Source organism: Lontra canadensis, unplaced genomic scaffold (assembly GCF_010015895.1).
Source record: "Lontra canadensis isolate GAN:19392208 unplaced genomic scaffold, GSC_riverotter_1.0 scaffold67, whole genome shotgun sequence".
Classification (NCBI taxonomy): domain Eukaryota; kingdom Metazoa; phylum Chordata; class Mammalia; order Carnivora; family Mustelidae; genus Lontra; species Lontra canadensis.
In genome coordinates this window covers 7,932,692-7,946,484 of record NW_022631061.1, presented here as the reverse complement: position 1 = coordinate 7,946,484, position 13,793 = coordinate 7,932,692, and the positions used below count along the sequence as shown (strand labels likewise).

Genomic DNA, 13,793 nt, shown 5'->3' with positions numbered 1-13,793 from the left:
GCCGAGCAGACAGCCGGATTCGGGGCTCGATCCCAGGGTCCTGGGATCATGACCTGAGCCAAAGGCGGAGGCTTTAACCCACTGAGCCCCTCAGGCGCCCCCTGAATCCCAATTTTTTAAATGATGATTTTGGTTCATGTTGACATTTTTTCCCTCAGATTTGGCAAGAAGAAAAATACACATTTGCTGTTTGTTTTTATCACCCCTGAGAATTTTAAAGGTATGTGCCTGCTGGACATAATATTTGTTTTTTCTTCAAATAGAAATCATAAGGTCAGTATTTAAAACAAAAACTCTTAGGTTGTGTTTCAGGGCACGGAGCTGACATTACTCTAAATGAACCAATGACCATCGAGAAAATGAGTATTGTGGTAAAGTACTGGAAAACCTATTTCTCAAATACTGGTGAGTGAAAACTAAATATCCAAAGGTTTGAAAAGTCCTAATTAGATCTACAAAAGCTACACTTAAACATTTTCAAGTTGGTTTTCCACTTATGCTTTTTATTTGCTAAGGATTAACTATTTACTGCTAAAGATATACTATTTACTGTAAAGCACATGCAATCCCTATTAATCATAGTCTAAAGGGAAGATGTGTAAATAAAATAAAAGGAAACATACGTTTTCTACCTGTGAAGAAAAAATTTACATCTTCCAAAGTTGAAAATGTGTTGCCCGAGGGCAAACACAGTGCTGTGGCAGGCACAGGGTTTTTCTTTTTAGTGCCCTAGTTGCTACCATCATTTCTTACTCTTTAAAATCATATCATTGTATGAGTGTCTAAAAGCCAAGGCCACTAACCTTGAATTGTATCACACTTTCTGCTTTGCAAAACACTCGCTCATAGATTATTTCTTTAAGTTAATAGGGTGGTTATCCTTTCTGTTTTAGAATTTTAAATACAGATAATTAGCATCAATGCTTCAATTAGACCTCTCATTTCTAAACTCTTCACCTACATTGTGTTATGTGTATCACCAGCATCTAAACACTTAAGCTGATAAAATTTACTTTAATTTGCTTCTAAAAGGAGAGACTCCAATTTCTGAAATTAAATTCTACTGGAGTCATTGTTGCTCAATGACTATGGTTTTCCTAGGCCTGGGATACTAGGTAGGAATTTTTTTAAAATTAAGATGATGTATTTCTTAAAATGGGCCTGAAAAACACTTTCAGGATTATCCTGTATAAACTCCTGCTCCAGATGGTATAGGACTCAGTATATCCTTCCTTCCATCCTCCTTCCTTCCTTCCTTCCTCCTTTCTTCCTCCCTCCCTTCCTCCCTCCCTTCCTTTCTTTCTAACATTCAGGGAAGATTAGTGAGCCTGTTCTGTAACATTCCAATGGCTCCCAGTCTCTGCAGCCTCAAGAGTTCTTCCTGAAAATGGCTAACTGATGACCCAAATCCTCTTTGCAACCTCTTATTCTGCTCTCAGTGGAAATAGAGCAGCTGCTCATCACCACCTGTCCAGCACCCTCCCTATTGGTCATAACCACGTCTGCTTCTGGTCATCTCATCTTTACTCTGAGGATGAGCAGCTGCAAAAAAAAAAAAAAAAAAAAAAAAGAAAGAAAGGAAAAGAAAGAAAGAAAAAACATCAGATGTCATATTTTGACAATACAGCTGCTTACTGTAGACTCAAACATATTTTCTTTCTCTGACATTTACCTATAAATAAGAACTTAATAAATAAACTCAGTTGAGTGTGTTTTAAGCACATCTATCACTAAGTTATTAGAATCTGGTTGAAAGAGGATGTCCTGGAGTGAATGGAATGTATATTTTCGTTTTGTGTTCTAACCAGGGTGGTTTCATGCTTTATAGACTAAAATCCAAATTGCTTTCTATTTAAAAAAAAAAAATTGCTTTTTAAAATCTATTGAATAAAAAGTGGCAACTGCTTTTTGATGAGGACTTGTATGTATGATCAACATTGTCCCCACCAGTGATTTTTAGAATTAAAATTGTCCCCTCTTTAAAACTTTCAGCTAAGATTGAATATTCTGTAAAGCCTGAAGAACCAGGATTGCCCCTGCAGAAGTCCTGCAGTGAACAATTGGGATATTTTTCTACTGATCTATTTGCTTGGTTAGTTTTTTTCACTTTTTCATAATAACAATGTTTCCTGTATAACTTCTGGAGAACTTACTGATTGTGGAATACTAGTTCGTGTGCTAGGGGTAATGCAAAAGGAAGAAGAGGTTGTGTGATAGAAGGAGGATGGGCCGTTTTCTGTATTTCAGAGTCCTGAGCTGGGACTGTATGTATATATGGCAGAGGGATTCACTTCAATATAAGGAAGTGCTTCATAGCAATCATGGTTGACCACAGCCAACCAAAGTGAACTGCGAGGTAGTAAGTTCCCAACACTGGATGTGTTAGAGACTGGTTATTGTTCATTAAGGTTAAATAATAGCGGTGATATTCAAACTTTTTAGAAACAGTACAATCATCTTCAAACAAAAACTTTACATATAACCTCAGTATTTAATCAGACAAAAGCAGCCTCAGATGTTACCATCTAACACTAAGCTTCTCCCTGATGTCTTTTTTTGAACTCTTGAATCTATCTCCCCAATTATTGAAAACAATACTTAAAAAGGTCTATCTCTGTCCCCACTTCTCCCACCCCAAGATATTAGAACTGGTATTCAAATCTGCATTGGACAAGCAGTTGAACTGGGGTGAGACCTTTCCAATGCTAGAATTATCTGCTTATAAAAAATTCAATTTTTATGAATTTCTTTCATTCACTTTAAGCTGATTTCCAAGGAGATTTTAAATAGCACATAGGGTTGTAAAGAATTAACATAGCTGCTGAGGACATGGGTGATGATGGTGAGAATTTTGAGTCAGTCACTTCCGGAATTTGTAGAATGTGACCATCAACTATTTGTAGAAATGTGACCATCTATTATTTGAAACAAGGAAAAGACTTGACAACTAGTAAGTGAGGGTAAACCGAGATGTGCTCACTTAAATGATGCAGAGATAGCAACAGGTTTCTTGATTTTAACCTGAAAGAAATTTATTATATTATACCTTTTTTGGGATATGAGGTTGGGAAGGGTTTTTGAAAGGCTTAGGGATTTTCTTGAATTACTTATAACTTCTTTTTGAAGCCCCCTTGTCTTAAATATTTGTTTTTCCTCAGAATTCTACCACTACAAATGAAAGTAAATTTTCAAATCAAGCTATGTCCCTTGGAATAGAAGAAATAGTATTAGTTTATAAGTTTCTTACGTAAATATATATTTTTTTTTCCTTAAGATTTTATTTATTTATTTGACAGACAGAGGTCACAAGCTGGTAGAGAGGCAGACAGAGAGAGAGGAAGGGAAGCAGGTTCCCCACTGAGCAGAGAACCTGATGCAGGGCTCGATCACAGGATCCTGGGATCATGCCCTGAGCTGAAGGCAGAGGCTTTAACCCACTGAGCCATCCAGGCGCCCTTATATTTAAAGATTTTATTTATTTATTTAACAGAGAGAGATACAGTGAGAGAGGGAACACAAGCAGGGGGAGTGGGAGAAGGAGAAGCAGGAAGCCTGCTAAGCAGGAAGCCTGATGTTGGGCTTGATCCCAGGACCCTGGGATCATGACCTCCTGGGATCATGACCTGAGCTGAAGGCAGACGCTTAACAACTGAGCCACCCAGGCAACTCTCTTAGGGAAATATTTTAAAAAAGAATTAATCAAAATGCTTGGAGGAGTTTTAGAGAAATGGTAGAACCAGAAGATTTCTAAATGTAAGGAACTTGACCTCTGCTAATCAAGTTGGAATGGTGTACTGTGGCCCTTTAATCCTTCATGTTGTTTTCCTATAATACACCTTTCGATATAGTCATATAATTTTTGGTAGTCATAATCAATGAGGTCAGAATATTTTAATCCTGCTTGTCTCTGTTATTCTTTATCTGTATATTTTAGAACTTTGATTAGTCATTGGACTTATGATGATCTTGATCATAAATTCTTTAGAGTCCCTGAAATAAAATATTCTGCACCAAATATGCTTTGGTATTTTCTGCACCTTTGCACGAAGCAAGGGACTTAGAGAAGCACCTTTGATTAGTGTATTGGTGCTTATTGTTTAATATTGCCTGACAATTTTCCTCTTAAATCTACGACATGATTTTCTCTTGTTTCTAGCTCTGGATCTCTAAGAAATGACTTTGGGCTTGAATTAAAGGCTCCGTTGCCAGATTTTGAAAAAAACAAAAAGATTTCTCTTCTTCATTCAAGCAAGGAAAAGCTAAGAAGGTGAATTATGGTACAGTCCGTTTTTAGTATTATTCCTTTCAAGGAAGAAATTACCTTCATGAATCGCATAATTATTTGTAGTACTGTTAAAAGTTTCTGTGAAACTGGTAAATCTGACAACTAAACACATGCAACTGTATTCCTTTTCATTCAGCAAATATCTGTGAGTATCTGATATGTGCCAAAATATGATTATAGCACCAGATAAAAAAAATTAATCCTTGCCCTTCAAGGTCTTAGTCTGGTGCTCAAACAGATTTCTGGATAGGCTATTACATAGAAAGTTATATTTTCATAAGTTTCATGATAGAGAAGAGCACATAGTAAGCACACTGGGAAAGTTACTTAAGACAACCTCTTTCAAGGGAGCAGGAAGGCTTTCTTGAGGAAATGATGCTAAATTGAGCTTTAAATGAAAAGTGACAATTTGGTTTAAAAGTCGGGAGGATGTTTCATGAGGCAGGAATAGCAGGTGCAGAGGCTGGCAGTATCAGAGCGTTCAGTGGATTTTTGAACCTGCCAGTGTGTCCATGTACTGGGGGCTCTAATGGCACCAGTGGAAAGAGACAAGAAGTAGGTAAGGGTCATGCACATCATGTTAAAGAATTCAAATTTGAATCTGAAACTGTTGGAGAGGCACTGAAGGATTTTTACCAAGGAGGGATGTGATAAGATTTGTACCTAGGGAAAAACAAAAAAAAAAAAAAAAAAAAGGATTTGCACCTGGTGTGAACACTAGCAGGATGTTAGAGAGTGAGTTGAATCTGGAAGTCTGTGGAATCTGTCAAAAGAAGTGATGAATCCTAACTATGGTTTTAGAAATGGGAGTAGGAAGAACAAATGCATTCCAGATATACTAAGTGGGTAGATTCAGTGGAAGCATGGATGTGGGAGGAGCCAGGTGTAAATAGATGTTGGGTCAACCAACTGCCTGGGAAGTCTAGTAGAATGGCAGGCTGGCAGTGGGAGGTGATTTTTGCTCTTGTTGGATGTGAACACCTCCTTTTTTTTACACAAAGCTGTCTAGTCAGGAGTTGGCCCTTAGGTTCTAGAGAAAGATCTAGGCTAGAAATACAGACTTAGAGCTCTCAGAGATAGCATTTACTTAAAGCAGTGGATGTAGGGATGGATATGATAACTTTGCAAAGCATGTAGAGAAGAGATAAGTGGAAAAAAGAACCTTGGGAAAAATCTAAGGTATGGGAAACAGAAAAGAAATCGGGGTAAAGAAAGATCAAGAAACCAAGAGGCACTGGAATTGAGACCAGGGAGAAGAGTTTCCTAAGGCAATGAGTGTTCAAGAGTATCACATGGCAGAAAACAACTAAGGGGAGAACTAGTAATTAACTATTCGTATTTGGCAAAACGTAAACATCATCGGTCTTGGTAAAAATAATTTCATTGGCATGGCTAATGAAAAAACACCATTGTGGAATGATGGAAAATGAAAGGTGGGAGCATAAGTGAAAGGAAAGAGAAAATGAGGGTATATGATATATAAAAGGGGATCTAGAGTAAAATGAGAAATTTTTTTTTTTAAAGATTTTATTTATTTATTTGACAGACAGAGATCACAAGTAAGCAGAGAGGCAGGCAGAGAGAGAGGGGGAACCAAGCTTCCCGCCGAGCAGAGAGCCTGATGCGGGGCTCGATCCCAGGACCCCGGGATCACAACCCGAGCTGAAGGCAGAGGCTTTAACCCACTGAGCCACCCAGGCGCCCCTAAAATGAGAAATTTTGATAAGATTGGGCCAGACTTGAATATGTTTATATTTATATTCCAAAAGAAAATAGCTGGAAGAGAGACAGAGGTCTTAAAGATACTCATGTTCTGATTATCAGTGCTGTAAAAAAAAAAAAAAAAAAAAAAAAAAATGGTGGATCTGTGGTATAAAAAATGAAACCAAAATTTGTTGGCTTGATATATGGTTTTATGAATTAACAATTTGAGTAGGGCTCAGTGGGCAAATCACTAGTGGTATTCAGCTAGTGGATGGTCTAGTCAAGACAGTCCAAGACATGATGCCTGGAAGGCTTTGCAGGGATGGTTGGAAGGCTAAGCCCACTGGGACTAGCAGTTGAAGCTTCTTCAGCATGGTAGTCTCAGGGTTGTCAGGCTTCTTACATGGCAGCCCAGGGCTCCACCGTTCCAAGAGACAGACAGAGGCAGCTGCCACTGTCTTAAGGCCTGGGACCAGAAACAGGCTTCGTTCTATTTCTTCCATATGGGGTTGGTCACAGCAGTCACAGAATTATCCCGATCTAAAGGAAGGTACATAGAACCTTACCTCTCAGTGGGAGGAATGTAAAATAATATTAATCCCCTAGAGCTGAAAAGGGGGGTTGGTGATGGACTTGGTATCCCTAAGTAGATAGAAGTTTATGGATTCTAGAACCAGGTGGAACATCTCTTCTACTGAAAATGGAGAGAAGAAGCTAAAGCTAAATGTGAATAAAGATGAATCTTTTAATGGGGCCCAGAAAGGAAAAGGACGTTGAGTAATTTCTGCCAAATGGCCTCCATTTCCTGCTGAAGATCAATGGAAAGGTGGGTTTGGGGCTTGGTGAGGTAGGCTGGTGGATGGGCTAGTTTGCTGCAAAAGACCCTCACTCACATGTTTGCTGATTTGGCTGAATGAAGGCTTAGGTAGGGTCTGCTGGTTAGTGCTACTGCATAGATTTCACTGATCTGCACTAAGAAAAATACAGTGCAGTATTTTTAAAGCTATATATTATGGAATTTATATTCTAAGATTTTGTTTTCCATATTTTATTTGGTGATATTAAATTTGTGATATTTCTAAATGATTGCAATGGAAGGATATTGGGAGATGCTACCTCTTTTATTTTTCATGTGAGATCTAACAGTGAAAATCCTTTACTGGTCCTCCAAACTTCTGTGTTTGTATTTTCTTCATTTTAATGGTTGATGAAAAAAGTAAATGGTTGATGAACTACTCATCTACCAGACTAAAAAGATGCTTTGGAAAGTGTATACCCCTGCGGCATTATTTAAAGAACTAGAAATCTTTGTCCCCCACCCCTCCAAAAAGCTGTAACCGGAGTGCCCCATCTTCCCCTTTAGAGATTTGCTTGAAAGATACCAGAAAGTAAAGAATCCATCCCTAATTATTTTTTGCCTTTTCCTCCTCTTAACCCTTATAATGATGCCTGTGAATCTTAAAATGGGTTCTTCTCGTCTGTTTCCTCTCCTCCTTCTCCCAGTCAGCTGCTTTACACACGCTTTTCTCTTGTCTTACTCCCAGTGGTGTTTTTGCATCAAAAGGTCCCAGCTGGTGGTTTTGAATATTTGCATTTAGGAAGTTCTTTTTAAAACAAGTATAACAATTCTGTTTTCTTTATCAGAACAGACTAATAAAAATTGGCTACCTCATTCTAATATTCTTGGTGAAATCCCTTTTGTTATATGTCTTTTAAATACATTAAATATGTTTTCATCTTGTTAAGGTATACTTTTCAGAGTGATTCCAAGCCATGGTTTTGTTTGTGTGTCCGTGAATCTGAAATGATGGTAGTTTAAAAATTTGGGGGGATGTCTATTTACTTGGAAAGACGTGAAAGCGAGCTTTGCTATGGTCTCTCACAAAGGAAGGCTTTTCCAGGACTGAGCAAGTCTGAGGAATTCAAGGAAAGTAGAACAGGGAGTTTCCAGAGGGCCCCAAATCCGATCTGGCCAAAAGGCTTCCCTCTGTGAGTTTTCATTTGCTTGAGACACATTTGTGCAGAGGAGAGACCCAAGGACTTAGTTTGGACGAGATCTTTGGCCTCAGATCCCTTACAGCCACTGAGAATCATTCATCTAGGGGAGAATGACTGAACTGGTTCTTTCCTAACTTATTTGGAATGGATCCTAACCAAGCTGACTGTGGGCTACTGTGATAGATGACAAAGACCGAACATGCCCTTTGACAGGTCCTTGTCTATTGCTGTTCCATACACAAAGGAAAAAGAAAAAAAGCAGGACCATATGGAGTCTCTGGAGCCTGTTACCCTGTTTCTTTGAGCCAAAATCTTCAAAGTTTCACTAACCATTTCCTCCTCACTCTTTTTTTCTGTTTTCTTTTAGTTTAAAAAAAAAAAATCGTTGTATAATTAACATAAAGGAGATTTGATGAAGCTAACCTACAATGAAATCTTCAGTGTATGTTTTTTTTAAATCTCTTTGGTTAAGTGCTCATCTTTTGTCTATCTTTCTACTGGGTTTTTCTGTTTTTTGTTTTTTTTTTCCCTTATTGATTTTTAAAAATTCATTGTATATTCTGGATATATGAGCCTTTTGTCAAATATATACATTGCAAATATCATCTTTCAGACCATGTGTTGAGATATATATATATATATATATATATATGAATGACTTGAAAGAAATTCTGCTCCCAAGAGGTCACTTTGAGTTGTGTCTCACTCAAAGGATGAAATTTTAATCTCTTTGATCCACTATCACTTAAGGATACAGGTCTCCTATTTTCCCTCCTAATCTCAAGTTCCTAATCTTGATGTGAAAGCCAGAAAGATTTGAGAAGCAATGAACAAGGCTAGATCTATAATGTTTGCTAATATACTCTCTAGTCTCAGGAATATTTGAAAATTTAGAATAGAGTTATACTTAATTGATACTAGAAGATTAAATTAGTGTCTGTAAGTTACATGTGTTTAAGTGTATGGTTTGATGAGTTTTAAAGAGATGGTTTGTTACCCACTGTTCCCAAGAGGAGGGGGTATTATCATGCCATTCAGGGCTACGTAGGGAAGCACCAGGGTTGGTCACGAGGCAGACAAATGGATATACTCCTCTAAACCACAACATTTCCATTATATTAGAATGTTTCTTTGTGCATTAAGCATGTCTTTTTATTCTGATTTTTTAAAAAGATTTACCCATTTATTTGACAGAACGAACAAGAGAGAAGGCACTCAAGCAGGGGGAGCAGCAGGCAGAGAAAGGGAGAAGCAGACTCCCTGCCAATTGGAAAGCCCAATGAGGGACTCAATCCCAGGACCCTGGGATCATGACCCAAGCCAAAGGCAGATGCTTAACTGACTGAACCACCCAGGTGGTCCTATTGATGGTTTGACATCAGGGAGCTTACTGACTGGGGAGACTGCCCATCCCACAGGTAGCTAGTTTCCAGAGATCGTAAATGACTTGCCAGTGAGCATGCCTTGCATATGTACAAACTGACCCATCCAGAGAACCCTCCATCCCAGAGCCTGCTGCAGTGATTCAAACTAGCCAGTCCTAAGCCTGCTTACCTACCTTGCCTGCTCCTTCTCTCAGAAACCACAATAAAGTCTCTTGCTCTTGTTTTCTTCTGACTCATCCTACCTCCTAACTGACCCTGTTGCTTTCCTATGTGACCCTGTGTGGTGTGAAGTGGCCCCTTCCTCTTGGGAACTGTGAGTAACAAACTGTCATTTCAATGGCAGCCATCTCCTGATCTGTTGGCCTTCCCGTACCTGAATAATAATAAAACTTGCATTTTAAATTACCTCATGCTGGGGCACCTGGGTGGCTTAGTTGTTTAGCGTCTTCCTTCTGCTCAGGTCATGATCCCATGGGTTCGAGCCCCACATCAGTCTCCCAGCTAGGTGGGAAGCCTGCTTCTCCGTCTCCCATTCCCTCTGCTTGTGTTTCCTCTCTGTGTTCCTCTCTGTCAAATAAATAAAAATCTTTTAATAAATAAATAAATAAATAAATAACCTCATGCTCTTTCCTGGTCTATCCTCTGCCATCCCCTGGAGGCAGCTACTGTTCTGATTTCTGTCACTATAGATTTGTTTTGCTTCTTCTAGAACTTTATGTAAGTGGAACCCTCAATGTGTACAGTTAGGTCTGGCTTCTTTCTGCCCAGCAGATGTTTTAAGATTCATTAACGTTGTGTACTTTAGTGGTTTGTTCGTTTTTACGGTGGAGGAACATTCCACTGTGAAAATACACCGCCCTTTGTTATTCATTCCCTGGGTTTTATCTACGAAGAATAAAGCTACTGTGGGGGAGCCTGGCTGGTTCAGTCAGTGCAGCATGTGACTCTTGATCTCAGGGTCCTGTGCTTATTAAAAAAAGAAGAAGAAAACTACCATGAACATTCTTTTATATTTGTGTTTTGTGAACTTAGATTTCCATTTCTCTCAGAAATAGGGTTGTGTACCACAGGTTTGGTGTGTGTTTCTCTTTTTTTAGGAGACTTCCAAGCAGAAACCTAAAATAGTAGCACCATTTTGCACTCCCACCAGCAATATATGAGAGTACTAGTTGCTCCCTATCCTCATCAACATTTGGTATTGTTAGTCTTTTCCATTTCAGTCATTCTCGTGGTTGTGCAGTGTCATCTCATGATGATTAATGAGACTGAGCAGCTTTTTGTGTGCTTTGGGCCATTTGCGAATCTTTTTTAATGAAGTTTGTGCAAATCTTTTGCCCCATAAAAAAACCTTTTGCTTACTTGTGTTTTTGTTATTGAGTTGTCGGCGCTCTTTCATATTCTGGATTCAAATCCTTTGTCAAGCTTATGTCTTGAGATATTTTCTAGCCTGTGGATTACTGTTCATTTTTGTGAACTGTTACATCTTTTGATGAGCAGAAGCTTTTAAAAAACTTTGATGAAGTCCAATTTGTCAATATTTTAAAATATGTACCATATTTTCTCTATCCTGTATTAGCAATCATTACTAATGTTGCAATTACAAGTTGCAATTACATGTGCTTGTGTTGTCTATAAGACATTTTAAAGTTTTAGTTTTTATGACTATTTATCTTAAATTATTTTTTATGCATAGGATAAAGTGTTGAGATTGTTTTCTTTCAGATGGAGATTTTCAAAATTTTATTGAAAAAACTTTCCATTCTTTGGTGAATTGCTTTAGTACTTTCATAAAAATCAATAATCATATAACTATCAGTGTATTTCTAGATTCCCTGTTCCACTGATCTGCTTATCTATCTTCTCCTCCTCTAGTATTACGTGTAATGATTAATGTAGCTTTACTATTCTCAAAATCAGATAAAGTCCTCCAACTATGTTCTTCATTTTCTTTTTTTAAAATATTTTATTTATTTTTTTGACAGAGATCACAAGTAGGCAGAAAGACAGGCAGAGAGAGAGGGGAAGCATGCTCCCCGCTGAGCAGAGAACCTGATGTAGGGCTCAATCCCAGGAACCTGGGATCATGACCTGAGCCAAATGCAGAGGCTTTAACCTACTGAATCACCCAGGTGCCCCACCGTTCTTCATTTTCAAGTTGCTTTGGATATGAAAGGTCCTTTGAATTTTCATGTAAATTTTAAAATAAGCTTGTCAATTTCTTCTTTTAACAAATCCTGCTAAGATATTGATTAGGATTGTGTTGAATCAGTAGATCAGTTTGGGGAAAAATCGATGTTGAACAGTATTGATTCTGGCAGTCCATCTCTCCATTTTTAAAGGCCTTTATTTCTACAGTGTTTTGTAGTTTACTAAATTTATTTCTGAATGTTTGTCCAGTTTTAAAAATTTTGCTTAAGGATTTTTTTATTCATATATCCAAAATTTTCATAACTAACATCAGAATTAAATTTATTTTGTATGTTGACCTACTGTCCCATCATGTAGCTTTATCTATTAATCACTTCTAGTCATTTTTTGTGGATTTCTCACATACCCAATTATGTCATCTGTGAATAAAGACGCCTTTTTTTTCCAATCTTTGTGGCTTTTATTTCTATTTCTTGCCTTAATACCCTGGCTAGGTTCACCAGTTTTTTGTTTTGTTTTGTTTTGTTTTGTTTTTAATTAGTTGTGATGAAAGTGGCATCCTTGAGGCACCTGGGTAGCTCAGTCATTAAGCAGCTGCTTTCGGCTCAGGTCATGATCCCGGGTCCTAGGATCAAGCCTGGCTTCGGGCTCCCTGCTGGGCGGGAAACCTGCTTTTTCCTCTTCCATTTTCCCTGCTTGTGTTCCTTCTCTCGCTGTGTCTGTCTCTGTCAAATAAATAAATAAAATCTTCGGGGGGGGGGGGGGGAGTAGCATCCTTGCTTGTTTACAATATTACAGGGAAAGTGTGAAGTCTTTTACCATTTCTTATGACATAGGCTCTATTTTTATATATGCCTTTTATCAGGTCAAGAAAGTTTTCTTCTATTCCTATTTCAGGTTTTCATCATGAATGGATGTAAAACTTTGTCAGTGTGTTTTCATTATTTATTAAGATGATTATAGATGTTCTTTTTTTTCTGTTAATGTATTGGTTACATTGATTATTTTTAAATTCTATACTCTGTCTTGATATATTCTCTTATTGCTAGATTTGGTTTGCTGATATTTCATTAACAATTTTTGTGTCTGTGTTCATGAAGGTTATTGGTCTCTAATTTTCTTATGTCTTTATTGAATTTTGGTATCAGGTAAATGCTTACCTCATATAATGAAATAGAAAGTCTTTCTTTCTTCTTCTGTTTTCTGAAAGAGTTGTGTAAGGTTGATGGGTTTTATAGAATTCAACAGTGAAACTATCTAGGCCTGGAATTTTCTCTTTGGGAAGTTTTAATTAAAAATTAAATTTCTTTACTAATTATAGGACTAGATTTTCTATGTTTTTCTGCTCAGTTGCTTTATGTCTTTTAAGAAATTTGTCTGTTTAACCCAAGTGTTAAATTTATTGAATGACTTTTTGTTCATAATACTGTCTTATAATCCTTTTAATGTCTATGGGTCTCTGATGATATTCCTTCTTTCATTTCTGGCATTGATAATTTGTACTTGCTTGCTTTTTTTTCTTGATCAGTCTGACAAGGGGTTTATCAGTTTTACTGACTTTTTTCAGTGAACCAAATTTTTATTCATTGATTTTCTGTATTATTTGCCCATTTTATATTTGATTCCACTCTGTCATTTCCTTTTTTATCCCTATATTTTGCTCTTTTTTCTATTTTCTTAGGTAGAAACTGAAATAATTGATTTTAACCTTTTCTTCTTTGTTTTTAAAGATTTATTTATTTTAGAGAAAGAGAGTTGGGGGGGGCGGGTGGGTGGTTAGGGAGGGTCAGAGAAAGAGGGAGAGAGAGTAACCTCAGGCAGACACCCTGGTGAGTGCAGAGCCCAAAACAGTGCTCAATCCCACAACCCTGAGATCATGACCTGAGCCAAGATCAAAAGTCAGTCCCTTAACCAACTGAAAAAAAAAAGTTTCCAAAACATATATAAAAGAATGTGTATGATAGGGCGCCTGGGTGGCTCAGTGGGTTAAAGCCTCTGCCTTCGGCTCAGGTCATGATCCTGGGGCCCTGGGATCGAGCCCGACATCGGGCTCTCTGCTCAGTGGGGAGCCTGCTTCCTCCTCTCTCTCTACCTGCCTCTCTGCCTACTTGTGATTTCTGTCAAATAAATAAATAAAATCTTTAAAAAAATTTTTTTAAAAATGTGTATGATAAATTTTATTATAAGCCATTTTTATTCATATATCCAAAATTTTCATAACTTAAATATTATAAGTTATATTATAACTTAATATATTATATTATTATATTTTT

At 37.5% G+C, this 13,793-nt stretch overlaps 1 protein-coding gene across 1 annotated transcript in view; it reads left to right on the top strand.

The window, feature by feature from the left end:
- LOC116880666 (spermatogenesis- and oogenesis-specific basic helix-loop-helix-containing protein 2-like) overlaps nucleotides 1–13,793 on the top strand; it is a 50,919-nt gene that overhangs the window by 18,687 nt on the left and 18,439 nt on the right. Inside the window, exons 3-6 of the mRNA XM_032879945.1 lie at nucleotides 159–220; nucleotides 301–405; nucleotides 1,993–2,092; nucleotides 4,157–4,267. Of these exons, the coding sequence (XP_032735836.1) occupies nucleotides 159–220; nucleotides 301–405; nucleotides 1,993–2,092; nucleotides 4,157–4,267 (378 nt within the window). The remainder of the gene's footprint in view (nucleotides 1–158; nucleotides 221–300; nucleotides 406–1,992; nucleotides 2,093–4,156; nucleotides 4,268–13,793) is intronic.